Source organism: Schistocerca gregaria, chromosome 4 (genome assembly GCF_023897955.1).
Source record: "Schistocerca gregaria isolate iqSchGreg1 chromosome 4, iqSchGreg1.2, whole genome shotgun sequence".
NCBI lineage: Eukaryota > Metazoa > Arthropoda > Insecta > Orthoptera > Acrididae > Schistocerca > Schistocerca gregaria.
Window position 1 is genome coordinate 614790213 of NC_064923.1, and position 26894 is coordinate 614817106.

At 36.6% G+C, this 26894-nt stretch overlaps 1 protein-coding gene across 1 annotated transcript in view; it reads right to left on the reverse strand.

Annotated features, from left to right (window-relative positions):
* Nucleotides 1–26894, reverse strand: part of LOC126268036 (cilia- and flagella-associated protein 119-like) — a 234358-nt gene that overhangs the window by 19237 nt on the left and 188227 nt on the right. The window contains exon 3 of the mRNA XM_049973459.1: nt 26278–26422. Within this exon, the coding sequence (XP_049829416.1) occupies nt 26278–26422 (145 nt within the window). The remainder of the gene's footprint in view (nt 1–26277; nt 26423–26894) is intronic.

Below are 26894 nucleotides of genomic sequence, written 5' to 3' on the forward strand. Positions count from 1 at the left end.
GAATTTTGTGTGTATGTTTGTATTTGTGTATCTATCGACCTGCCAGCACTTTTGTTTGGTAAGTCACATCAACTTTGTTTTTAGATATAATTAACATATATAGTTACTCAAACAATACTTTTGACAAAACTGTAAATTACTTTGAAATTAATTTAGAGCCGGCTTTGCTAACATGTTTTCAAATAGTGCCAAATACATCCCTCAAGATTACCATTAGTTGTTCCTCCAAATGTTTATGATAAGTACAGAATTTATATTTGTTTATATATCAACAATAGAATTTTTGTTAAGAAACAATTACTGATTTCACCCTATAATGAAAAACACTAACTAGAAATAGTCAAAATAAATTAAAAAATCAATTGCATACATAAAACTAAGCACAAAATTAGATCTGGTGCCATTCTTTGAAACTGAGGGTCTACCATTCTCTTTTATGAAAATGCAGATTATACTCATGTATGTTAATGTTAATTAGTTAAAAGTAAAAAAATGAATTTAAAATAGGCAGATGGCAAAACAAGAGGGGGAAGTAAAAATTATCCCACCATGCTGTGTCACACTATGATCGACTTTTGTGAAAAAGTTCTACACTAAAATGTGTGTTTATAGCATTTTTTTTTTTTTTAAAGAAAGCCTTTGGCAGCGCCATTATTTTGGTGTCAGAGTTCTGTTCACATATTCATTTATACAAAATTCATGGTGGGCTATTGCAATGGAGCTGTTCAAGAAATATCTTTTTTTCATTGAGAATCAGAGAATTTCAAAAGCCATTGATTAATGCAAAAGATGGACATAAGTAATTAAAAAGTGTATTGCTTCTTCACCTTCAATGTTCTTAATTGCATACTTAACTTTCATCACTATACCATTTCTTTATTTGGTTCAGGTAGTTAGTTAATTAATTTCATGTTCCATGAGTCAGTTGTTCATTTGTTGGATGATTGGTTGCTTCAAAAGAGGTGATTGGGGGGGGGGGGGGGGGAGGTACATATGTGAAATGATTCAATTAACATATTATTAATTAATTTTATTTAAATGTGGCACAATGCTGTGCACTTAAATATGTCTTTAGAAACCCAAATGAACATTTAGAGATAAGTATATAATATTTGTGCATTATTTAAGTTATAATTTTCTGTCTAACACATTTCGTATGGAGTTAAAGGAATTGCCCAAAAGGAATTTGTTTACCTTATTTACAAATTTAGTTTCGTCATTCGTGAGGCAGTTTCTATTATGAGTAATCAGTGATTTTGGTAGGAAACTGAGTCATCACTTTCTACAATAAAGTTAACTTTTACTGAAGAATAATGTAGCCCATTTTTTCTTTCTAGCACTGTAATTACAGGTACGAGTTTTTGTAACAATAATGGATTCTTTACAATACATTTCATGAGATTATATATTGACTGTGATGTATGATGTATTTAATGTGTCTCCTTAAATAGCTGTGGAAACATATCAATACAGTGTGTTTGAAAAAGAATTCCCTAGTTGTAATGCGTCCTAGAATCTTCACAGAGTGGCTTACACTATTCTAGATTGTGGTGTTTGATTCATCTACTCTCCAAGTTTTACTTCGCAGTAGCTGGCAGGTCTACTTGAACCTTGAGATGGCACCAGTGCTGTTTTTTCCTCTATTTCCTAAGTTCAGCCCAGGAATGCACACAGTGCAGCATGTTATTTGGCTTGTGAAAACTGAGTCTGTTATGACAATGCAACATAATTTTGGATGTCAGTGTGATGGTGAATCACCTACAGCAAAACCGATAGTGTTTAAAAACAAAATCATCAGGTAGACCAAGAACTTCTGAAGATGTTGTTTAACAGATTCTTTTGAGGCCACATAGAAAAATGTTGTGTACAGGGAAAGAAAAGAGACCTCAATAATTTATGGGAAAGAATCATCACAGCGGTTGGGACAGTTACACCCGAAATATTGGTGAATATGTGGTGAGAAATAGAATATTGCCTCGATGCGTGCAGCCCAACAAATGGATCCCACATTGAAGTATACTAACATTAAACAAAACTTCAAGGAATTCTCTTTCATGATATGTATTCATTGATGTAAGTTTTCATTAATTTCCCCATTGAATTTATACTTAAAACTAGTAGTTCTTTTTCAGACAACCTGTATATCATTTTTAGGACATGTGTGATACGAAGTGTTGACCATAAGTTTCAAGCTGCCTCACTGACAGGCTTATATAAATTTGATATCAACCTTATTTCATTTATCTGGTCATTTTTGAACTCAGTTTATTATACTGATTCTATTCTATCATTAATTTTGTTTTGACTTAAGCAACCTTTGTGCTCAAAGGTGGAGGGAATATATAGAGAGTCTATACAGGGGCAATGAACTTGAAAGCAATATCATAGAAAGAAAAGTGGATGTAGATGAAGATGAGATGGGAGATATGATGCTGCTAGAAGAGTTTGAGAAAGCTATGGGCTGAGGGCTGAGGATGACATGGCGGCTCGATGGCACAGTTGGGCCTTCATGGCCTGTTCGCATGGAGTTTAGCTTAGATTTACAGACTGAAATCAGTAATTGTTTCTTGACTTAACTCTAATGTTAACTTACAAGCAAATATAAATTCTTTACTAATTATAAACATTTGGAAGAAGAACTACTACGATTCATTAAGTGTTTTTTTTTTGGCTCCATTTGAAAACTTGTTATCTGTTAATTTCATTATTTAAACAAATAATTTGGCCTAAACTTTGCAGTAGAAGAAACTGTTAAAAAGAAGGAATTTTTTAAAGTATTCAGTTAATTGAATGAGGTATGTTTTAATTGTAATTTCTGTAATTTAAACATCAAACAATGTATAGTTTCAGTGCCTATTATTGTGAGGATATATGAAGGATAAATTTTGGTCCTTAGACAGTCAGTCCATGGCCAATTTTCAGAGGGAAATTGTGTACTGTTTCAAGTAACAGCAATGCATCAACTTAACAGTGGAATTACTGTAACACAAATAGCTGTGGGTAAAAAAATGAGAGTTTCTGTACAATTTATTTGAGAAATAGTGTCTGTGACATGTACCTTATTATTGTGCAAGAACTGTGAATTTTTTGGTTAGGTATTTACTGGTCATAGATGTTCAACAGAAAACTATTGTAGCAGTATGTTGATGTATGCCTGCAACCTATTAATGAAGCTTATCTACATTTACCAACAGAGAACTGGCCTTATAACTATATAATATGGGGGGGGGATTGTGAACAGTGAAACTAAATAACTGTGAAAGGTAATTGTGCAACTGTCCGTTACATCATTTACAGTAGTCAGTGTTGAACTTCCCCCCCCCCCCCCCCCCCCCCCACTCATTTTTCAGCCAATATAAAAATGTAGTACATCAACACCGAATACTATTAACAAAGAAATAAAGCATACGAAAGTAACATAGTCACATATGGCATCCTTTCGGGTGAGGACTATTGTATTTGGACACAATAGATAGGACTCGTGAACTTGAAACAGTGAACTCAAGAACAGTTTACAACATAGTGATTTTAACTAAGTGAGTGTCAACCAACAATATTATGGGAGTGTGAAATTCAATTATATTTGAAATATTAGAATTGAGGTAGCTGCCATTAAACAGGGAGGTGCAGCAGCCAATCAGTGTGTGGGTCCTATGGAAGCCGCCACTGCATACAGGAGCAACCAATCAGCAAGCAGGTGGACACAGCCAACCGGGAAAACAACGTGCCTCACTGAGAAAATTACAACTTGCAGCAGCCTTGCAGATGATGAATCAAGATGAAAACTGCAGCACCAGCGGCAGCAGATGAGTGAACAAAAATAAGGCAATTCACAGCAAAAGCCATTTTATATTAAGTATGTGTAATGAGTGCCCTTAACAAACAAGAAAGTGTGATGGGGAGGGGGGGGGGATGGTGTGATTGATAACAAAGCTGTAGAGGGTAAGTTTTTAAATGAAACAGAAAGACTCAATAGGGACTGATTCAGTAGACGATAGTGGTTATAAGTCAGACATGAATGTGAAGCTGAATGATGGGGCAAAAGTCCAATTGTAGATGAGACAGTAAAAGTGTCATCTACATTGTGTGGTGATGTGAGCAAAATGAACGAAAACAGTAGTACTGAAGAGGGTAAATCATTAGGTCTGGGGGAGAACTAGTAGCAAAAGTCAGCAAAGGCAAAAGTTTATGGCAGATGGCAGATGGAAAATTGGAAGCGACGTTAATTCAAATTATGATCAGTAAGAGTATGACAGAAAACATTAGTAGTATTAAAACTGACATGACTAGCTTAAAGTATGAACTGAAGAAAGAAATTAAAAAGGAAATTAAGGTAGTCTGCTCTGATCTTTCAGAATTAAATCACAAGGTTGAGATGGCTCTTAAAGATTGTGATGAAAAGATAAAGAAAGTATTATGTAATACTAATGAGGAATTAACATTAATGACTAGTAAACTTGTAGAAAAGAGAAAGAAGCTTGGTGATGAAAACAGTGGGAGAGTGGGGGCTTCCGAGAAACAGTGCAAAGATGAAGTCAAAGCAGCCAGGAAATTTGTGCTGAAAATAGTGAAAACTTGAGAACCAAATCGATCAGATTAAAAATAATTTAGAAACAGAGGTAGACACCAAGTGTATAGTAGTGGTAGAGGAAAAACTGGTACAAGTAAATAAAAATGTAGATTTAAAATTGGCTGAAATGGAGAAAAAGGTGGAAGAGGTGTAAAATCTGAAGCATAGAGAAAGTGACAGTGAGTCTGATTCTGACAGCAGTTGTAATGATGATATCAATGACAAATCTAGTAGTGATGAGGATGAGGTATTTGAATTTACTGTCAGTAATGATGACAAATTGTTAAGTAAAGAAAAAATAAAGGGGGATAATATTAAGCCTAATGAAGAGTCAGAATTTAACAAGAGTGGTAATGAGGAAGAGGACCATGCTATCTGTCATTTGACTGTGTCTAATATTTTTTTTGGTAAGCAGGATGATAGTTTTAAAAAAGAGAAACAATTAATGAGGATTTGTTATATGAAGAAGATCATTTGGTAAGTAAAAAGAGAGTGTGGCACCCTGTAATAAAAACAAAGTATACATGTTAAGATTTTAGTGAAAAGTGGTAGTGGTTTGAATAGTATTTCACAGGCAGTTTTGGAATCTATTAAGAACACAGAGGGGGTAGTAGTGATGCATATTTTCGTTAACTGTGAAATTGGCAGGACAGCTGTTGGAGTGCAATTTTTGGTTATTCAAAATCTCAGCATTGATGTAATATTTGGAACTAATTTCTTGTGCAAACAACAAGTAGTGGGTTCAACATTCTGTGTTGGATTCATTATGTGGCAATAATACTTATCCTACCTGTCCGTCTCATTTGTCGTATTTCCTGAGGCAGTCAGACTCTTCTCCTATCCAATTTTTAGGTTATAAGTGAATCAGAAGCATTCTATCTTTGACTTCCATGTGATTTTGTACAGCAGGATATTTTAGTAAAGATATTTCAGAAAAGATTTCTCCAGTGTTATCTATAAATATTAAGTTGTGTTACTGATAAATAATGGAACCATAAGAGTATGGAAGAAAAGGCAATTAATAAAAAACAGCATTGGTATTTGGTTAAAATCTATGAGATACTAAGCTTATTCTGTTGGTTGGGCTGTTTTGGGAAAGGAGACCAGACAGCGAGGTCATCGGTCTCATCGGATTAGGGAAGGTCGGGGAAGGAAGTCGGCCATGCCCTGTGTAAGGAACCATCCTGGCATTTGCCTAGTGATTTAGGGAAATCACGGAAAACCTAAATCAGGATGGCCGGACGTGGAATTGAGGCGTCGACCTCCCAAATGCGAGTCCAGTGTTTAACCACTGCGCCACCTCGCTCGATAAGCTTATTCTGGTTTTATGAAATATGATGAAAGTAGATTGTTTGTCATGGTTAGAGAATTTCTGTCAAAGAGGTAAGGTACATTTGGTAAAAATAATGTGTTTATTGTGGTTTTATGAAATATAATGAAAGTAAATTAGACTCACGGCTAAAGAATTTCTGTCGAATAAAGAGGTAAGGTAAACAGTAAACAAAAGGTGTCGGCATATGTGGAAGAGAAGGTGCCGATTATCTGAAAACTATAACATCTGAAGTAATCAGCCAATGTGTGAAATTAGCATAATTTGATGCAGCAGCAGGGGAAATATGCAGTAAAAACCATCTTGAATACTAGGTCTTAATATTAATTGTGGTATAATAGAAGCATTTGTGTTCAGTGAAGTCAGTATATGGAGATAACTATCTACCTATAGAAGTGTGTCATGGTACACCCTCTCCTAACATTATAGGAATGGAACTTAAAACATAGTTGGCTGGAGTAATGTTGTTCTTGTTGTGGTATTCAGTCCTGAGACAGGTCTGATGCAGCTCTCCACACTACTCTATCCTGTGCTAGCTTCTTCATCTCCCAGCATCTACTGCAACCTACATCCTTCTAAATCTGCTTAGTGTATTCATCTCCTGGTCTCGCTCTATGATTTATACCCTCCACACTGCCCTCCAATACCAAATTGGTGATCCCTTGTTGCCTCAGAACATGTACTATCCAACGATCCCTTCTTCTAGTCAAGTTGTGCCTCAAACTCCTCTTCTCCCCAATTGTATTCAACACCTCCTCATTAGTTATGTGATCTACTCATCTAATCTTCAGCATTCTTCTGTAGCACCACATTTCAAAAGCTTCTATTCTCCTCTTGTCCAAACTATTTATCGTCCATATTTCACTTCCATACATGGCTACACTCCATACAAATACTTTCGGAAACGACTTCCTGACACTTAAATCTATACCCAATGTTAACATATTTCATTTCTTCAGAAATTCTTTCCTTGCCATTGCCAGTTTACATTTTATATCATATCTACTTTTACCATCATCAGTTATTTTGCTCACCAAATAGCAAAACTCCTTTACTACTTTAAGTGTCTCATTTCCTAATCTAATTCCCTCAGCATCACCCGACTTAATTTGACTACATTCCATTGTCCTCATTTTGCTTTTGTTGATGTTCATCTTATATCCTCCTTTCAAGACACTGTCCATTCTGTTCAACTGCTCATCCAGGTCCTTCACTGTCTCTGACAGAATTACAATGTCATCGGCAAACCTCAAAGTTTTTATTTCTTCTCCATGGATTTTAATACCTACTCCAAATTTTTCTTTTGTTTCCTTCACTGCTTGCTCAATATACAGATTGAATAACATTGGTGAGAGGCTACAAACCCTGTCACACTCCCTTCCCAACCACTGCTTCCCTTTCATGTCCCTCGACTCTTATAACTGCCATCTGCTTTCTGTACAAATTGTGAATAGACTTTCGCACACAGTATTTTACCCCTGCCACCTTCAGAATTTGAAAGAGGGTATTCCAGTCAACATTGTCAAAGGCTTTCTCTAAGTCTACAACTGCTACAAATGTAGGTTTGCCTTTCCTTAATCTTTCTTCTAAGATAAGTCGTAGGGTTGGAATTGCCTCACGTGTTCCAACATTTCTTCGGAATACAAACTGATCTTCCCTGAGGTTGGCTTCTACCAGTTTTTCCATTCGTCTGTAAAGAATTTGCGTTAGTATTTTGCAGCTGTGACTTATTAAACTGATAGTTTGGTAATTTTCACATCTGTCAACACCTACTTTCTTTGGGATTGGAAGTATTATATTCTTCTTGAAGTCTGAGGGTATTTCACCTGTCTCATACACCTTGCTCACCAGATGGTAGAGTTTCGTCAGGACTGGATCTCCCAAGGCCGTCAGTAGTTCTAATGGAGTGTTATCTACTCCCAGGTCCTTGTTTTGACTCAGGTCTCTCAGTGCTCTGTCAAACTCTTCACGCAGTATCATATCTCCCACTTCATCTTCATCTACATCCTTTTCCATTTCCATAATATTGTCCTCAAGTACATCGCCCTTGTATAGACCCTCTATATACTCCTTCCACCTTTCTGATTTCCCTTCTTTGCTTAGAACTGCGTGTCCATCTGAGCTCTTGATATTCATACAGTGAAGTAATGTATGTGAAAAGAATACGCAGGATTTGTATGTATATCACCCTTCAGGCTATAATCTCAAGCAATTTGATGGCATACAGAGAAATAATAGTTTTTCTAGGTGATCATTTTGTCTGATCTGTGATGAGAGTTAAGTTTGCTTTAGCATAAGGATCTGTTCCTGGAAATTGGTGTTTAATAAAATCATTTTCTATTGGATAAGCAGAGCAGGTGTCTATTTATTACATAATGAAGCAATAACAAAATAATGAAATAATGAATAATGTTAGGATCTTAATAGTTAGGGAGCCTGTCTCAGCAGTAGGGATGTTTTTTGAGAGTGCACTTCACTAGCTAACAAGGCAAGAAATGTAAACAAAATAATGCAGCTGACAGGGATGATTGAGTAATGAAAAAGATAACAATATACAAACAAATGTGTTGTAACTATAATGAGGTTCTATTTTTCAACTAGGCGACATCAATTACTGTCTATATAGGGCAATTCATGGCGCTGTTGCTGGGAATGTGGGCTTAACAGACAGGGCAATATTTCAGTGAGGTACAAGTCATATCATGCTGTATTATTGAATCTATAGGTTATCTGAAAGCATCTATTTGTTTTCTGAGGAATTATGAGCTTCAAGTGGTACTAATGGAATGAAAACAAGTAATTTTGCTGATTAACTGATACAGTGGTGCTAGAGTGATGTGAATATTCTGACAGGTAACATTTGGTAACATTTTGTGATTTTGTGGGGATTTAATTCTCTGGTTGAATCAGAGTAGTCCAATGAGTTGTGTGGAGAGATAGGGCAATGATTTGGTACAACTACCATGCTCTTAATTTTGATTTGAGTAGTAATTAAGTTAGGTGAAGGTGACTATTATTTCTTTCATAATTTAATGATTTGTAAATCTGTACATATTTGGATTTTAAGGTGATATGAATCCACAAATGGTGTGAATCTCAAACCAGGATTTGGCCTTTTTGTGATTTTGCAAATGTGAAAGAAACCCAATTTGAGACAGGATTATGACATAATGTAATGTTTTGTAGTGTAACATTAATTTGTTATAAATTTTTAATAGTCCCCACCTATCATTCTATAATAAATTTTAGTGCTAATTGTTGTGATGTTATGAGAAGTGTGTAATGTAATTATTTATGAAGTAATGTTATTATTTACCACTAGTGTAAAACATTTTTATCCATATATCTAGTTATAAGTAAAAGTGAGTGTACTAAAGAAGGGTATTCTGTCTAATTCTTTCATGTACTGCAGTGGAGGGGAACCACATCCAATGGAACTGATGTTGTCATTATGGTCTTCAGTCCAGAGACTGGTTTGATGCAGCTCTCCATGCTGCTCTATCCTGTGCAAGCTTCTTCATCTCCCAGTACCTACTGCAACCTACATCCTTCTGAATCTGGTTAGTGTATCATCTCTTGGTCTCCCTCTACAATTTTTACACTCCACACTGCCCTCCAGTACTAAACTGACGATCCCTTGATGCCTCAGAATATGCCCTACCAACCGATCGCTTCTTCTAGTCAAGTTATGACACAAATTTCTCTTCTCCCTAATTATATTCAGTACCTCCTCACTAGTTATGTGATCTACCCATCTAATTTTCAGCGTTCTTCTATAGCACCAGATTTCAAAAGTTTCTATTCTCTTCTTGCCTAGTGTATTTATTGTCCACATCTCCTGAAACTTGAATCTATACTTGATGTTAAAAAATTTCTCTTCTTCAGAAATGCTTTCTTTCCCATTGCCAGTCTATGTTTTATATTCTCTCTACTTCAACCATCATCAGCTATTTTGCTCCCCAAATAGCAAAACTCATTTACTATTTTAAGTGTCTAATTTCCTAATCTAATTCCCACAGCATCACCCGATTTATTCTGACTACATTCTATTATTCTCATTTTGCTTTTTTTGATGTTCATCTTATATCCTCCTTTCAAGACACTGTCCATTCTGTTCAGCTGCTCATCCAGGTCCTTTGCTGTCTCTGACAGAATTACAATGTCATCGGCGAACCTCAAAGTTTTTATTTCTTCTCCATGGATTTTAATTTCTACTCTTAAATTTTTCCTTTGTTTCCTTTACTGCCTGTTCAACATACAGATTGAATAATATTGGGGATAGACTACAACCCTGTCCCACTCCCTTCCCCACCACTGCTTTCCTTTAATGCCCCTTGACTCTTATAACTGCCATCTGGTTTCTGTACAAATTGTAAATAGCCTTTCGGTCCCTGTATTTTATCCCTGCCAGCCTCAGAATTTGAAAGAGATTATTCCAACCAACATTGTCTAAAGTGTTCTCTAAGTCTACAAATGCTAGAAATGTAGGTTTGCCTTTCCTTAATCTATTTCATAATATAAGTCATAGGGTTAGTATTGTCTCATGTGTTCCAACATTTCAACAGAGTGGTATCTCCCATTTCATCTTCATCTACATCCTCTTCCATTTTGATAATATTGTCTTCAAGTACATCACCCTTGTATGGACCCTCTATATCCTCCTTCCACCTTTCTGCTTTCCTTTCTTTGCTTAGAACTGCGTTTCCATCTGAGTTCTTGATATTCATAGAGGTAGTTCTCTTTTCTCCAAAGGTCTCTTTAATTTTGCTGTAGGCAGTATCTTTCTTACCCCTAGTGATATCTACCTCTATATCCTTACATTTGTCCTCTAGCCATACCTGCTTAGCCATTTTGCTCTTCCTGTTGATCTCATTTTGAGATGTTTGTATTCCTTTCTGCCTCCTTCATTTACTGCATTTTATATATTCTCCTTTTGTCAGTTAAGTTCAGTATAGCTTCTGTTACCCAAGGATTTCTACAAGCCCTCATATTTTTACCTACTTGATCCTCTGCTGCCTTCACTATTTCATCTCTCAAAGCTACTCATTCTTCTTCTGCTGTATTTCTTTCCCCCATTCTTGTCAAACATTCCCTAATGCTCTCCCTAATGCTCTGCCTGTCATTTGTTCCCTTACGCTCTCCCTGAAACTCTGTACAACCTCTGGTTCTGTCAGTTTATCCAGGTCCCATCTTCTTAAATTTCCACCTTTTTGCAGTTTCTTGTGTTTTAATCTACAGTTCTTAACCAATAGATTGTTGTCAGAGTCCACATCTGCACCTGGAAATGTCTTAAAATTTAAAACCGGTTTCCTAAATCTGTGTCTTACTATTATATAATCTATCTGAAACTTTCCAGTATCTCCAGGCCTCTTTCATGTATTCAACCTTCTTTCATGGTTCTTGAACCAAGTGTTAGCTATGATTAAGTTATGCACTGTGCAAAATTCTACCAGGTGGATCCCCTTTCATTCCTTACACCCATGCCATAATCACCTACTATTTTACCTCCTCTTCCTTTTCCTACTGTTGAATTCCAGTCCCCCATGATTATTAAATTTTTGTCTCCCATCACTATCTGAATAAATTATTTTCTCATCGTACATTTCATCAATCTCTTTATCATCTGTGGACCTAGTTGGCATATAAACTTGTAGTACTGTGGTAGGTGTGGGCTTTGTATCCACCTTGGCCACAATAATCTATTCACTATGCTGTGTGTAGTAACTTACTCGCATTCATATTTTTTTATTCATTATTGAACCTACTCCTGCATTATCCCTATTTTATTTTGTATTTACAACCCTGTACTCACCTTACCAGAAGTCTTGTTCCTCCTGCCACCAAACTTCACTAATTCCACTATATCTAACCTTAAACTATCCATTTCCCTTTTTAAATTTTCTAACCTACCTACCCAATTAGGGGATCTGACATTCCATGCTCCAATCCATAGTATGCCAGTTTTCTTTCTCCTGATAACGATGTCCTCCTGAGTAGTCCCCACCCGGAGATCTGAATGGGGGACTATTTTACCTCTAGAATATTTTGGCCTAGAGGATGTCATCATCATTTAACCATACAGTAAAGCTGCATGGCCTCAGGAAAAATTACAGCTGTTGTATCACCTCATTTTCAGCCATTCACAGTACCAACACAGTAAGGCCGTTTTGGTTAGTGTTACAAGGGCAGATCAATCAATCATCCAGACTGTTGCCCTCCAGCTACTGAAAAGGCTTCTGCCTGCCTGAACCCTCCCACAAAATTGAGAAAATTACTTTCTTATGGATTTTTTTTATTAGATATTTCATGTGAAGCTTGAAATTTTCATTCAAAGTGTTCAGAATTGTGTTTGTTTATTAATAGGATGAGCAATAGCAACCATGACAGCAAAACAGTAGAAAATAAGGTACAGACATGCTGCAAGTTTAAACAGCAGCATCACTGATAAGGAAAGTGAAAAAAAGTAAACACTTAGGTATCAAAGAACCAGATTCGTAACAATGAAGCAGTATGAAGTATTAATGTGTGAGATTGTTCACCATTCCTTGGTTTCAATGAAACTAGAGCTGTAGGTTCAAACAGTGGAATTGTATAATTATTGTTAAGCATATTAAATGAAAGAGCTAACTCATTAACTAATTCTTTAGGTTGCCAAATTGCAGAAACAAACCATACTTTGAAGGATCTTAAAACACAGTTGGAAAATAGTGATACAAGAATCACAAAAATGAAGAGGAGATGACAGAGCTTAAAATTGAAGTACAGACAAATTAGAAACAGACTAAGCTAAATCTTTGGAAGCCATGTCCACAGTTTTGAAACAGAACTCAATGCAGAAATTGCCTGTACCAAACACAATTTCAAAGTTGTTCAGAAGAATGTAATAGATAGTTTTGATGTATAGAAGAATGTAATAAATAACGAAAAGTGAGACTTAGAATTTAAATCCGAAAGATTAGAAGACCATTGTAACAACAGAGTATCAAAATGAGTCAGCAAAGTCACTAAAAGAAAAAATTGTAACTGCCAATACAGATGCATGTAGTAACACAATGAATAATGTGAATAAGGAATTTACTGAGTTGCAGGAAATTAATGTAGCTAAAATCTTGATCAATAATTGTACTGGCTTGTAGTGTAACATTTCAGTTAAACAATTTGCAGATGACAGTAAAATTCACCCTGTTAATTTTTTACACTTATGTAGGGACAATTTTGTAACTAGTATATCCAATAATTTAAAAATCAAAATTTTAAACAATTTTTTCAATGGGAGAGTGTTATCATGAGCAAATCAGTATGTCAATAATGAAATATCTTATGATGAATCTGAGAGGTGTTTTTTAAATCAATTTTGATCTGAAACAGGGCATCAGGAATAAAGCGTGAATTTTTGAATGGGCCAATTTCTAGAGAAGGGCAGGAAAGCCTGAAAGCATTTTGTGAGAAACAACTGAGGACACTAATCCATTTAAACAAATCATTTGATGAACTCACTCAAATTGAAACCTTGAATAGGAGACTTCCAAAAAGAGAGCAGTGAGGACTTGCATATGGACTGGATGAGTCTGTAGGAGAATTACTCAAATGCATGAGCAAACTTGACAGAGTCTTAGAACAAAATGGAAATTAATACAGTAACTTCAGAAGGAATGAAAGATATCAATTAAATGGATGGAATCAGAGTAATAATGATAACTATGTGTGGAGAGGTGTGAATAACTCCAGAAATGATTATCATGTTGAGAAAATAGAAGAGATAATCAATGGTGGAGCAGAGATAGGATTAGAAACAAAGAATTAGATAACAGGAATAGACTTTGAGCAAGAGGAATAGGGAATACCAACTTTACACAAAACAACACAGGCAATACCAGGAAAACCGATGGTGCCCATCAGTTTGGGGTGAGAAAAGAATCATTGGAATCTGGCAAAACACTAAAGGACTACAGGAAGCAATCTGAAATCCCACAGATTCAATAGTTAGAGAATTTGCTGGGTGGACAGATTACATTTTTATAGAAAGTATTGCAGAAGAATGAAGTGTGATGAATACAACAGCAGAGATTTAGAAAGTGGGGAGAGATATGAATTTAGACTGCATGCAGAATCTTTTTCTAATCTCTATAGACAAGAGAATATGTGGGCACTGAAACTATTAAGTATGGGAAGTTTTACTGAGAAATTTTCTTATGTTGTAAGTGATTATGTTCTAGATGGAACTGATGATATTTGAGAAATGAGATCATTTTTAATTATGAGTTAGATGTGATGATTAAATTGGAGATCTGAAATAATGCTTTGAAGGGAAATTACGATTCAAATAGGGATGACGATTCATTGAGGGGGGTGTTGCATATCATGGTGTGACACAAGAGGATCCGATGTTGCAGGCTGATGTTAGAAAATCAGGGAGCACTAATAGTAAAGAAGAGAAACCCTCTATTGATGATGATATTTAAAAAGTTACTTGGTATCATTGTAGAAATATGGATAATAATGTCATTGTTGTTAAGAAAATAGAGGTGATTTTTTAATGACTTACATCAAGCCTGATGGAAGGAGAAAAATGAGGGTAATTTAGAGAAACCTAATACACTTGTAGGAAATTTGCAACTAGTTTCTTATAATGAATGTGATAATAAACAAGGTGAGACTGGAAGTAGCTATGAAGAAGTAGAAAATGATTTGATATTTGAAAAAGAAGGTAGAGATTATGAGGAGTTACAGGGGAGTCTTACATTTTTGTTAAAAAGAATAACTGGGAAGGTAACTATTTGATATACACTAGTAGTCTAATCTGTGAAATTTTGGAAAAAACTGAGAGACAGAATTAAATTTAGTAAGCATTTTACTGAATAAGCTGTTGTTAGTGTCAAGATTAAAGGAGGCACTGGCAGCCACAGTAACACAGCAAAGTTGCAAGTAAGGCTAGTTGGAAATTGGTGGTTTACATTTTGAACAAGGCTGTCTAGTTATGCAGAAGCTTAATGAGAACTTAATTTTTGGGATTAGTTGGATTGTTGAAACAAAGGTATGTTTTCATTGGGGAACTAAAGAAATTCTTTTTACAGAGACAAAGACTGGGGTTACCGGGAAAATGAAATCCTAGATGTAGAACTGCAGACATGAAGCCAATCAGATAAGAGGGATTGTTTGAAATGAAGATAAGGGCTATGCATCTAATGAAGAATATATTATATCTAAAAACAAGGATGATGTGACTTACCAATCAAGAGTGCCAGCAGGTTGATAGACACACAAACAAACACAAACATGATATTATTGATGAGATACAAGATGATGATGGGTATTATGAACTTCAAAAGTAAATGAGTTTCTTTTTATTTATTATTAAGATATGCTTAGTGAGAAACCTGGTAGGGGGAAGAGCTACCAATGTAAATTAAAGCTGAGACCTAATGAGCCATTCTTCGTGAAACCTTTCTCAACCTTTCTCTAATCCAGTTTCAAAAAAGGAGCCTATGGGAGGGTGGGGGGGGGGGGGGGGGTGGGGGGGGGAACTACAGAAAATTAAAAATTGGGGACATAGAAAAGCATTTTAGTGAATAAATTATCTGTAGGTCATAAGAAAAGTTGTTGAGAGGAAACTACAGAATATGAAGAGCTGGGGGGGGGGGGGGGGGGGGGCGGTCATAGGGAGGAGGTGTAGTAAGGAAATGGAAGAAATGATCTGGTGGACCATGGAACAACAGTTCAATTTAAGGAAATGGAGATATGACAGAAAAGTGAAAGTTACCCAATTTACACAATTTTGAAATGGGGACTGAGTTCTAGTGAAGATCTGTGAAACATCTAGAGCAATTAATACAGTAATCAAAAATTTTTTGAAAAATACTTTGGGCCATCTTAAATCCTCATCCAAACACTTATAGTTTAGATTATCATAAAACAAAAAAAATATTTGATTTAAGGAACGTAATACAACTTAAATGTTACAGGTGAAGAGAGAGAGAATAAACTGTCATGTGATGTGGAGCGGAAAAGTTAGAAATATTTGTGATGTGGAGCGGAAAAGTTAGAAATATTTTACATACTATTTTCTGAATACATTAAGTGTGATATATGGTTGTATTTAATAATGTCAATATTTTATCAAGGAAATGTGTTTTGCTTGCAGATTAAGTATGTGTAAAACCTCTAGAGAACCAGGCTAGTACCATTTGCCTCTGTAATTTTTATTTTAATAATACTGTTGAATTTTGTCATTTCACACATTTGGAAGATAAAAACTTAAGTCACATGAAAAAGTTACTCAATAACATAAGATGAAATGTTAGTGCTACTAAGAATCTAAATCTGTATACCGAAACATTATTTTATTTCTGCTTTAATTTCATTTTATTTGTATCCTGTGAATTCGCATACTATAGAACCGTATACTGAAAGTTATGTCACAGGTAATATTACATATTGTATTATACAGACTATAAGACACACCTTATTTCTTATGCACTTTTTATTAAAAATAACATTTTTACCGTTTTTATTGTTAGACTGCAAGGTCAGACTGAAAAAAATAGCTTATAAAACCAAACTGATATTTAAAATCTTTTAAAATGATCTAATGAACTTTCTTCTTCTTCCTCTTTTTCCTCTTTGTCATCATCATTGTCCTCCTCATAAACAAGATGATCTTCACTGCCAGTGTTACTTATGCCACACTATTTGAAAGCTTTAAACAATAATGTATTCTCTCACTCTAGACCATGACTGTTTTATCAACTGACACACTTGATAGATTGTTGTTCATTTTAAAGTTCCCTTTAGCATGTATTCATGTTAGGTTTAATCATTTTTTCTATTCCTCTCTCATATATGCTTTAAAAGGTGTATTTATCAAGACATTAAGAGGTTGCAAAAGTGAAGTAAGTCCTCCCAGAATAACAGCAAGTTCTGTATTTCCATGTCTAAATTTCTCTTTGAATTTTTAAAATTAATATTAAACTGATCTAGCGCAATAAGAGAATTCTTCTTCAATAAAGCACCTTTCCTTCTCTCACACTCTCTGTTAATCCATAATTTCATACCAGACTCATTCATCCAGCCCTTGTCATATATGTGAACACTAATACATTGCAGTCTTTCAGAAGATTCTGGCACAGTTTTGCAGTTGAAAATTATCATTGGATTAAGTTTAGTACCATCAGCACAACATGAGAGGACAACAGTACGTTGCATTTTTTCATGTTTATTTGTTTTTTTAATTACAGTTTCAGCACCTTTCATTGGCAACAGTTCTGTTATTTGGCACATAAAATGTCAGAGGAGTTTCATTCATATTCACTATTCGGGTTAGTTCTCCACTGGTTTTCTTTCGATGATGAATAATAAAGTGTTGCAAAGATAATATTTTGTTTTCATACACTCATGGCATTTTTGAGGTATTTTGGTTTTGGTTCACATGCTAAGTCCATGATACATCATAAACCTGAGGTATCAACCAAATCCACCCTTCAAGTCTATTAAGTTCCAATGTAGTGGTATCTCAGAAGGGCAAAACTGCAACTCAGCTGCTTTGTTTTCATGTTCTTCTGCATATGCTACTAGTTTCAATTTATAGCCTGCATCATATGAATACCTTTTATTTTTTGCCATTATCAAACTAGCTACTAACAAAAATATTTTACTTTTACCAACCACACAAATCACTTTCTGTTCAGTTTTATTGGCATCATAGACTGCAATGACACATCTTATGCTAGACAGTGTTCTGGGTTTGTGATGGTAAGGCAGGGGGAGACAGTGTTAGCAAGTTTGTGAATCCTTGCATCTTATGTTCATTGCATTGTTGCTCTGCTGCTGTCCATTGAATCTGTAGTAATTGGGTAACAAACATGATGTTCATGATGTGTAAAGACTGTCAACATTACTGATTCACATACACAATATTTATTCATACACATTATATGGATGGATACCACTTACACCTTTGGCATCTGAGAACACACTACCCAAGGTCCAAAGATACTGTTTTTGCAGTGATAGTCCCAGGGAATGGAAGTCCATAGAGCCTGTGTCCCCATGGTGTGGTGTAGGTCATCTCTGAAGATACTGCCTAGCTTGTACTCACCTAGATGTGTTCATTGGTGCAGCAGTCTGCTTGTTTGTGATGTCGGTACTGGCTGAGAAGGTAGTACTGGAGCTGCCATCATTAGGTCACTCACCAGTGGTTTTATGCATTCCTGTGGTGGGGGTATAAACTGATCCTGTGTCTTGTTTCCACGTTGTGATCTGCAGCTGACACGTGTAGGATAGCCTCCTTGAATAGTGAAGATAACAGTGAAGCTCTATAAACTGACTGTGTTATCAGTGTGGAGTGATACAATGATCACAACACTTTGCTGTTGCTGACCTGTCGGTTTTCATATGTGGCAGATACTACAATCATCATGTCATGTAGAGATACTGTGATATCATCTTCAGGAAGGTAGTGCCTGACATTGATTGTGATGGAAAAGTGGGTTGTGTCATAGTGTGGGTTCAAAGGGGCAGTATTATTCCCCAGCATTCTGCCAAAGTCCATGCTGGCTTCAGTCTCTTGATGGACACAGTAATGGGTTTTCTGGCTAGCATGGTTTTGAATGAGCTGGGTCCCCATCTTAGTACTTTATACAGTCCACTGTATGCTGGGTGCAGTGCTGGCTTGATGGTATCTGTGCACAGCATTATGTGAGTGTGCGTCTCTAGGTTCTTGTGCACAAATACAGTGGGTGTTGTGTGATGTGATGGTGGTGGGACTCTGATGCAGTGCATCCCTTGTCTAACCTGTTGTGCAGGGCCTGGGAAGTCCTCATTGCCTTCATCCTTTGTCTGTGTGACAAATTCTTCTGGGAGGCTAATCACTTCACTGTAGAGGATCTCCATTAGTGAGGCATCAAGGTCCTCTTTATGGGCTGTTTCTGATACCCAACAGTAACCAGGGTAGGGCCTCTGACCATTCATTATCACAACACACCAGTGCTGTTTTCAACATGCAGTTGCCATCGTTCCACTAGGCCATTTGACTGTGGATGGTAGGCTGTGGTAAAGCTCCCTAACAGTGGCTGGTTGTGTTGGTCTGTCTTCAGCATCTGGCAAGGAATGTATGTTCTTGTGTAAGTGGTACAGTCACATATCATATTCAGCCACACATAATGCCCCCAAACTAGATTTGTCATGGGGCACACTCCAGAGTGAGCTAAGTTAGAGAGCAAGTCAAATATTGTTCGGCAATAGTTGGCAGGGACAAAAGGTCATTGTCTCCCTGTTAACATGTCACACCAAACTAGTTTGTTGGTTCTGGGCACTTGGCATTCTTTTAGTTGTAATCCTGTGTCACCACCTGACAAGAATCATTCCAGGCCCATATCTGTTGCCTGTGCATCCATGAGATTATTGAGATCCAGCTGACTGGTCACAGATGCTAGGCAGGACAGGTAGCCCACCACCATATTGTCCAATATGCTCATGTGGTGAATGTCTGTTGTGAATTGTGAGATGTGGTCCAAGTGCCTAAACCTGCATGGTGTGGTGTTAGCAACTGGATGCTTTACTGCATCAGCTAATGGTTGATTGTCAGTACAGCTAGTAAGTGGTCTCACTTCAGTATCATTGTGGAAATTGCGCACCATTTTGAACATGGCAAGTGGTTCACTGTCAAAGGTCAACCACTTCCTTTGAGAGTCAGTCAGGTATCTTGCTAAAAAAAATGGTGAGGTTATGTCACCCCTGGCAATTCCTGCTGTAATACAGCACCTGTCACTCAGTCAGTCATGGCTGATGTTATTCTAAGATGAGCATCTGATGGAGATAGTGTGAGTGTGACAGTATGAGCTAGTTGAGCTTAAAGGTTGTCAAAAGCAGTTTGCGTCTCAGCTGTCCATGTTAGCTTCGTCTTGCCTGATGTATTTTGCCTCAGAGCTCTTCTTTGATGGAAATTAGAATTTCAGCTGCATGGGGTAGGTGATGTTGGAAGAAATTGAAAACACTGAGAAGTTTATATAGCTCTTGGTAATTTCTGGGAGGAGGCTAGTCAGTAATCTTCTCAATTTTGTCCTGTGTGGGCCATGTGCCTGTTGTGTCAAGGCTGTCACAGTTGGAATTTGTCAGTATTAATTTCCACCAAGTGTTGTGACAGCTTGTCATATACTTCACACAGGTGTCATTCATGTTCCTCTGTGGATTTTAAGAACATAATTAAATCACATAGTAGTAACAATGTGGCACATTGAAAAACTACCCATCAATGAATCTTTGCCACATCTGTGTTGCATTTTTCAAAGGCATGAGTAAGAATTCATATAAACCAAGTGGAGTGATAATGGCCATTTTGTGAACTTCCTCTGGGGCCATAGGTATTTGGGAGTATGTTCTTTTACAGTCTAGTATGTTAAAGATGGTAGACCCTGCAAACTTGTGGGTGAAATCTTCGATATTCAGGATAGGGTACCTATCTGTAATTGTTCTGACATTGAGGTACCATTAGGCACTGAAGAGGTGCCATGGACTGTCTTTCTTTGGCTGCATAGTGCTAGGTGATGTCCATGCACTATCTGACCCATGCACTGTCTGAAGGTCTGATTATACCGTCCTGGAGAAATTCTTCAATGGCTACCTTGGGCACCTTGAGTTCATGGGGGGCTAGGCGGTGGAGGCGGTGGCATATGGGCGGCCCCAGAGTGGTATTAATTCTGTGAACGGTGCCATCCATAGCTAAGCTATTTGTTTTGTTTGGTAGGGTGGTCCAGGGGGTGGGAATCCTGTTGTCTGATCTGTCCACAGCAGTGGTAGCCTTTTTGCTAGGTAATCCACTCGCGAGAGCAGAAACACTGTTGCTATTCAAACTGCTTGCGAGAGCATAAACACCGGCACTGCTCAACCCACTAGTGAGAGCTGCACCGCCAAGTATAATAGGCACTGTACTAACTTGTGTATAGATGCCAGTGTTTGTACAGTTACCCTGTGGCTTTTGGGTCTGCCAAAATATCTGTAGTTGCTTCCAGATTCATTGCAGTTGACTGTCCTGTCCATGATGGCGGCTGCATAGCTGCTCATTCTCTGTACGTGATTTGTTGTTCTCCTTGCATATGTTCTCATAGGCCATGATCATTTGTGGAGTTTGCTGCACAGTGCTGCATGCTGTAATGCAAGATCTGCTGTGGTCTCCATGTCTATTGGTGCAGGGGGAGGGTGTGTGGTGGATGGCAGACTGTCACTGCAGATGACCCCTATAGGGTTTAGTCCATAATAATAAATAATAACAGAGCCCTGATGAGGTCTGGGAGATGCAGTAATGATGGAGGAAGTCCACTCTGAGCACCAGTTTCATCATTTTGGCCACAAAAACAGTCCCTGTATGAGGTGTGTGGTCATTTAACCAGAGCAGCATGGAGGTTGCCCCATTACTAGTATTATTGAATCATTTGCCGCTTGGAGTTCTATGATTGAGGGCTTGTAATCTCCTGTGCTGAGACGTGGAGATGGCATGTTGATGTCCATTCCAACATCGACCAGCAGGTCCTGGTGTATCTGTCAGCTGTAAGCAAACAGTACCCATTTGTGTGGTGGGTTATGTGCTTTGGTAACCTATGTGATCAAAAGAATCTGGAAACCTTGCTGAAAATGACTTATAAGTTTGTGGCACCCTCCATTGGTAATGCTGGAATTCAATATGGTGTTGACCCAGCCTCAGAGTTAATGACAGCTTCCACTCTTCCAGGCATTTGTTCAATCAGGTGCTTGTAGGTTTCATGGGGAATGGCAGCCCATTCTTCATTGAGTGCTGCAGTGAGGAGAGGTATCAATGACAGATGATGAGGCCTGTTATGAAGTTGGCATTTCAGATCATCCCTGAGGTGTTCTATAGGATTTAGGTCAGGACTCTGTGCAGGCCAGTCCATTACAGGGATGTTATTGTCATCTAACCACTCCACCACAGGCTGTGCATTAAGAACAGGTGCTCGATCATGTTGAAAGTTCAATGGCTATCCCCAAATTGCTCTTCATCAATGGGAAGCAAGAAGATGGTTAAAAAATCAATGTAGGCCTGTGCTGAGTTAGTGCCATGCAAAACAATGTGTGCAAGCCCTTCCATGAAAAACACGACCACAACATAATACCACTGACTCTGAATTTTACTGTTGGCACTACACATGCTGGCAGATGATGTTCACCAGGCATTTACCACAACCACACCCTGCCATCATATTTCCACATTGTGTACCATGATTCCTTACTCCACACAATGTTTTTCCCCTTTTCAGTCGTCCAATGTTTATACTCCTTACACCAAGCAAGGTGTTGTTTGGCATTTACAGAGTGATGTGTGCCTTCTTAGTGGCTGATTGAGAATGAAATCCAAGTTTTCTCACCTCCTGCCTAACTGTCATAGTACTTGCAGTGGATCCTGATATAGTCTCAAATTCCTGTGTGATGGTCTGGATAGATGTCTGCCTATTACACATTATGAGCCTCGTCAACTGTCAGCAGTCTCTGTTAGCCAACAAGTCAACAGATGTGTTTGGCCTGTAGACTTTTGTGTACCTTCACATCTCCACTTCATTATCACTTCAGAAACAATGGACCTAGGGATATTTAGGTGTGTGAAAGTCTCACATATAGACATTTTACACAAGTGACACCCAATCACCGGATCACATTTGAAGTCTGTGAGTTCTCCGGACTCTCCCCCCCCCCCCCCCCCCACCCCCCCCCCCCCCCACCCCCCCCCCCCACCCCATTCTGCTCTCTCACAATGTCTAATGACTACTGAGTTCGCTGATATGGAGTACCTGGCAGTATGTGGCAGCACAATGCACCTAATATGAAAAAACCTTTTGTTTTTGGGGGTGTCCAGATACTTTTGATCACATAGTGTATCTCTAATAGAAAGGCAGCTTGTTGTAGTGAGGTATTCTGGAGTATACCATTTCACAAGATTTATATGCTACTGATATAAGAAAAATGAAGTTATTGGTACACAATGAGTGTGATCAATGTTACTTCAAGTTTTTGTTCTTGCCAGAAAGCTATGAAGTCAGGGTTTATCAATAGATTATCTCAGACATGATCACATGAAAGAGTTCTACATTGCTTGTGCTACACAAAGTATTAAAGTGTGATTTTAACTGAACTGATTAAACATACCCCATTATGTTACTGAAAACATCTTACTGACAAAAGATGTATTACCTATGCTTTATGGTATTCAGACAGAATCTATGCAAAGACATACTGAAAATACGCAGAAAAGATTGTCTGAGTGATTAGATCACACCAATTTATGGAGCCATTTAGACAACATCAGGATGTTTGGACAGTTCTTTTGTGTATTATGTTATTTTACTACATTTGTATTCACTCATTACTATGCTAAAGGCACATAGCCTCAGTAGCATCTTTGTAAACTTACACTTGAGTTCATTTGTTTATTCTGAGAAACATTTGTATGCACAGATTTCACTTATACTGCATTGATGAGAAGTATGTAATTGCAAGACTAATATGAACATCATAAAAGTGTTGGAATGAATTCACTATTGAGACATGATATACACACTGTCAGCACATTATGTCAATAGAATACTTGCATAACAGATACACAGTACATTTAAAGGAATTCAAAAGTATGATTACTCTGAAGGAGTTATGGCAAAGGATAGTTATTGCCTTACTGCAATGTAACTTTTTCTGATTATAAAAGGTCTTGTATGAATAGAATTTGCATATAATTGTGTAATGGAATTTGCATATAAGCTATCATTTGCAGAGACACATCTGACTGGATTAATAATTGTTAATCTTACACTTTGCACACAGAACTAATTAATTTGTCAATATATGAAGTGCTGTTACATATCAGTGTAAAAAATACTTGCAAAAAAACCATATGTCTGCACAGTATTCCTTACCTTATGTGGTTACAGTTCTACAGAGCTGAGAAACTGAAAAATGGAATTACTTAATTCCTGATTTATTATTTTATGAATGTACACATCACTTCACTGTCATGAGAGGGACACTGGCACAAAAGCCTCCACAGTGATTCCTTGTACTGAACAAAAAGTTTTTGCATAATACCTTGATGTTTTATGAGTTATGAACTGCTTTGCAAATATAGAAGTCTATTGTCAAAATGAATACACAACCATGAAAAGAAATTGAAAATAATTTATGTCAGTAAAAACATAAACTAATTATCATGTTATTTACATCCCGTTTTAACTCATATTCTGCCTTGATGGTGGTATTTGAGACTGTACATGTTACTCACAAGTACTACTTAGGGACATCATGCATCCTAATTGGTAAAACTAGCCAACTTACTTTACTAGAAAGCTACCGTCTGTGAAACCATATTTGCATTATGATAATGAATTTTGAGACTTTAACATAAGCACAATATCAGAGTATTTTCATTGTTATGTTGGAGTGGTAAATAGTGACTAAAAGTCAATTTTATGTATTTGCAGAAATTACCCAACACATCGACTGTGTGCCTAGGAGCACCAGAGGAACATAAAGAAACTGGAAGAAGGTGTTATCTCAAACAGACTGGAATCTCATCAGGCAATTAGACAAGTATATAACAGCAAAGAATGTGTGCAACTTTTCTGCATATAATTATGTACAATTGATTCATTTATTTCTTTTTAAAATTATATAGAAATGGAAAAGGTATAAATTTGAATCTTATGGTAAGATACACTTTGAGCATACTACAATCACAGTTATATTTTATGTTCACTGTAGTGAACCGCATGTTGCACTGAATGGTAACTTTTGAGGAATTTTGCACTAAGTTTCTGGCAAATGTTCGAAATTTTTTTTGGCAGAGCATGTTGTGTCTGATTCTCATACAGCTACTCTGAGGGAGGTAGTGAGGAGGGGTGTTGAAATGTATCAATATATTGTCGTTAGGATATGTATGAGATGAACTATTACTGATCGATATTTTATGCAAAACATAATCAATAATAATTTTAGAATATCTTTCAAAGGAAGTGAAGCTAGCTTTTTGTTATACTTTAGATATGCAACTTTATAAAAATTTTAATGCAAATTTTTTTTAATGAATTTCAATACTAAAAGCTAAACACATATAAAACTTTATGTTGCACTATGTAGGAGACAACTAATACATAATTCAATGATATCAGCCTGTATACACCATCCATAAATTTCTTGTCTCTAATAAAGATGACATAATTCTTAAAATAATATGCAAGTAGTGGCAAATCAGTTATCAGGGTATCAGTTTCCAACAGTGATTGTGAGTCAGTTTTTTAACAGTTCTGTAAGCATGTTAAGCAGTAAACATGTAGTTCTGGAAGAGAAGCAGTTTATCAACCTGAATTTCCTGAAATTTCTGTTGACTCTACCAAATCAAAAGCTAAGCTAACAAAAACTCACAAAGGATCAGATACCTGCAAATCCTTTTACAACCACTGCAGCATCAGATATTGCTGAGAAAGAAAGATGAGTATTCAATGTTAATTGTTACACCCTGTTGTATTTCACTTTGATAAATTTTTCTTAATGAATATAATTCCATAGGTCATTTTTGAGTGAAATTAAGCAATTTATGCTAGCTAATTTCTCTCTCTCCATAAAATGCAGTGACATGAAGTTCATAAAGGATGAATCAATTTGTATAAGTAGCTCTTTTTTTAAGGTTAAATATGGTGTTTCTGCCTTATTACCTCTTGCCCAAGATTTTGATCTGAACTAGAGCTGTACCTCTTGGCATCAGTGAATACAATGTGTTATTTTATTTTATTCTGATTGAGAGGGACAGCATTGCAGAACAAAAATTCTTTTAAAAATACCAGTTTCCATTTCCTCCATTACTTTACTTCTATTGAGATTCACCAATACCTGCCAAAAGAACTAATTATGATATGTGTGAATGAAATTTACATTTATGGGCAAAATAGTGTTCTTGACATCATATGTTGTGTATATCCATTAATGATTACTCCTCAGAGAAATAACCCCATCTCTACACTTTCAAATGATGTAGAACAACTTTCTATATTAATTTTGTAAGTCTAGAATGAGTTATTTTAACTGTAACAATAATTTTCCTAACAAAAACTTGCCCTTCACTCAGTGACATGCGTTGTGTGCATCACAGAGGATGCACATAGTACTGTTTTTTTATTTAAATGTTGTAACATTTGTATAATGGATGTATAAATGGCATTATCAATTCAAGAGCTGCACTGAAGCACAACATTAGCATAAAGTTCATCGCTTTCTCAAAAATTTTAGAAAACAATGTTAGTCTGGAACAAGTCAGTAATTGCAGGCAGTACCTCTATCTTCTTCAAAGTATAGAAAATAATTAATGAACTATTTTAATTACAACAAATACCTGGATTGTATGGAGAAGTATTGATTCCCTAAAATAATTATAAGTTTCTCTTGTAGTTCGCCAGAGTGAAGCTGCAAAGTACTCATATGTAAGTAGAAAAATGGAGAAAATGGATGAAATTTTCTTGTCATTGAATCCATTTCTTCTGAAACAAAATTTTAGCCATAACTGTCATTTGTATTATGGAAGTACATCCAAATAAGACACTACATATTGCAGTAAACATTTGAGTTGATTGGTTAAAAATTTCATTAAAAAGATCACTCAGTTTTATAGTTAGAGATATTAAAATGTTCCAAATACCACAACAACAGGAATTTTGGAGGCTCATATGTCATGTTTGATGTTAGTGAACAAAAATTACAGATTAATTAGCATACCAAATACAAATGCTTGTTATCCATATATTAAAACCCATATACAGGGTGTACATAAAGTCCAGGAACAATTTCAATTCTTTATTACACAAGAACTAAACATTATACAGATGTCATACATATTGCATTTTGAAGAGAAACTCTGAAAGCTTTCCTGCAAACATTTGATATGCAAATCTTGAGTGACCCGGCAGACATCAATACTTTAATCAAATTCTTACCATACCCATTCCAGCATGG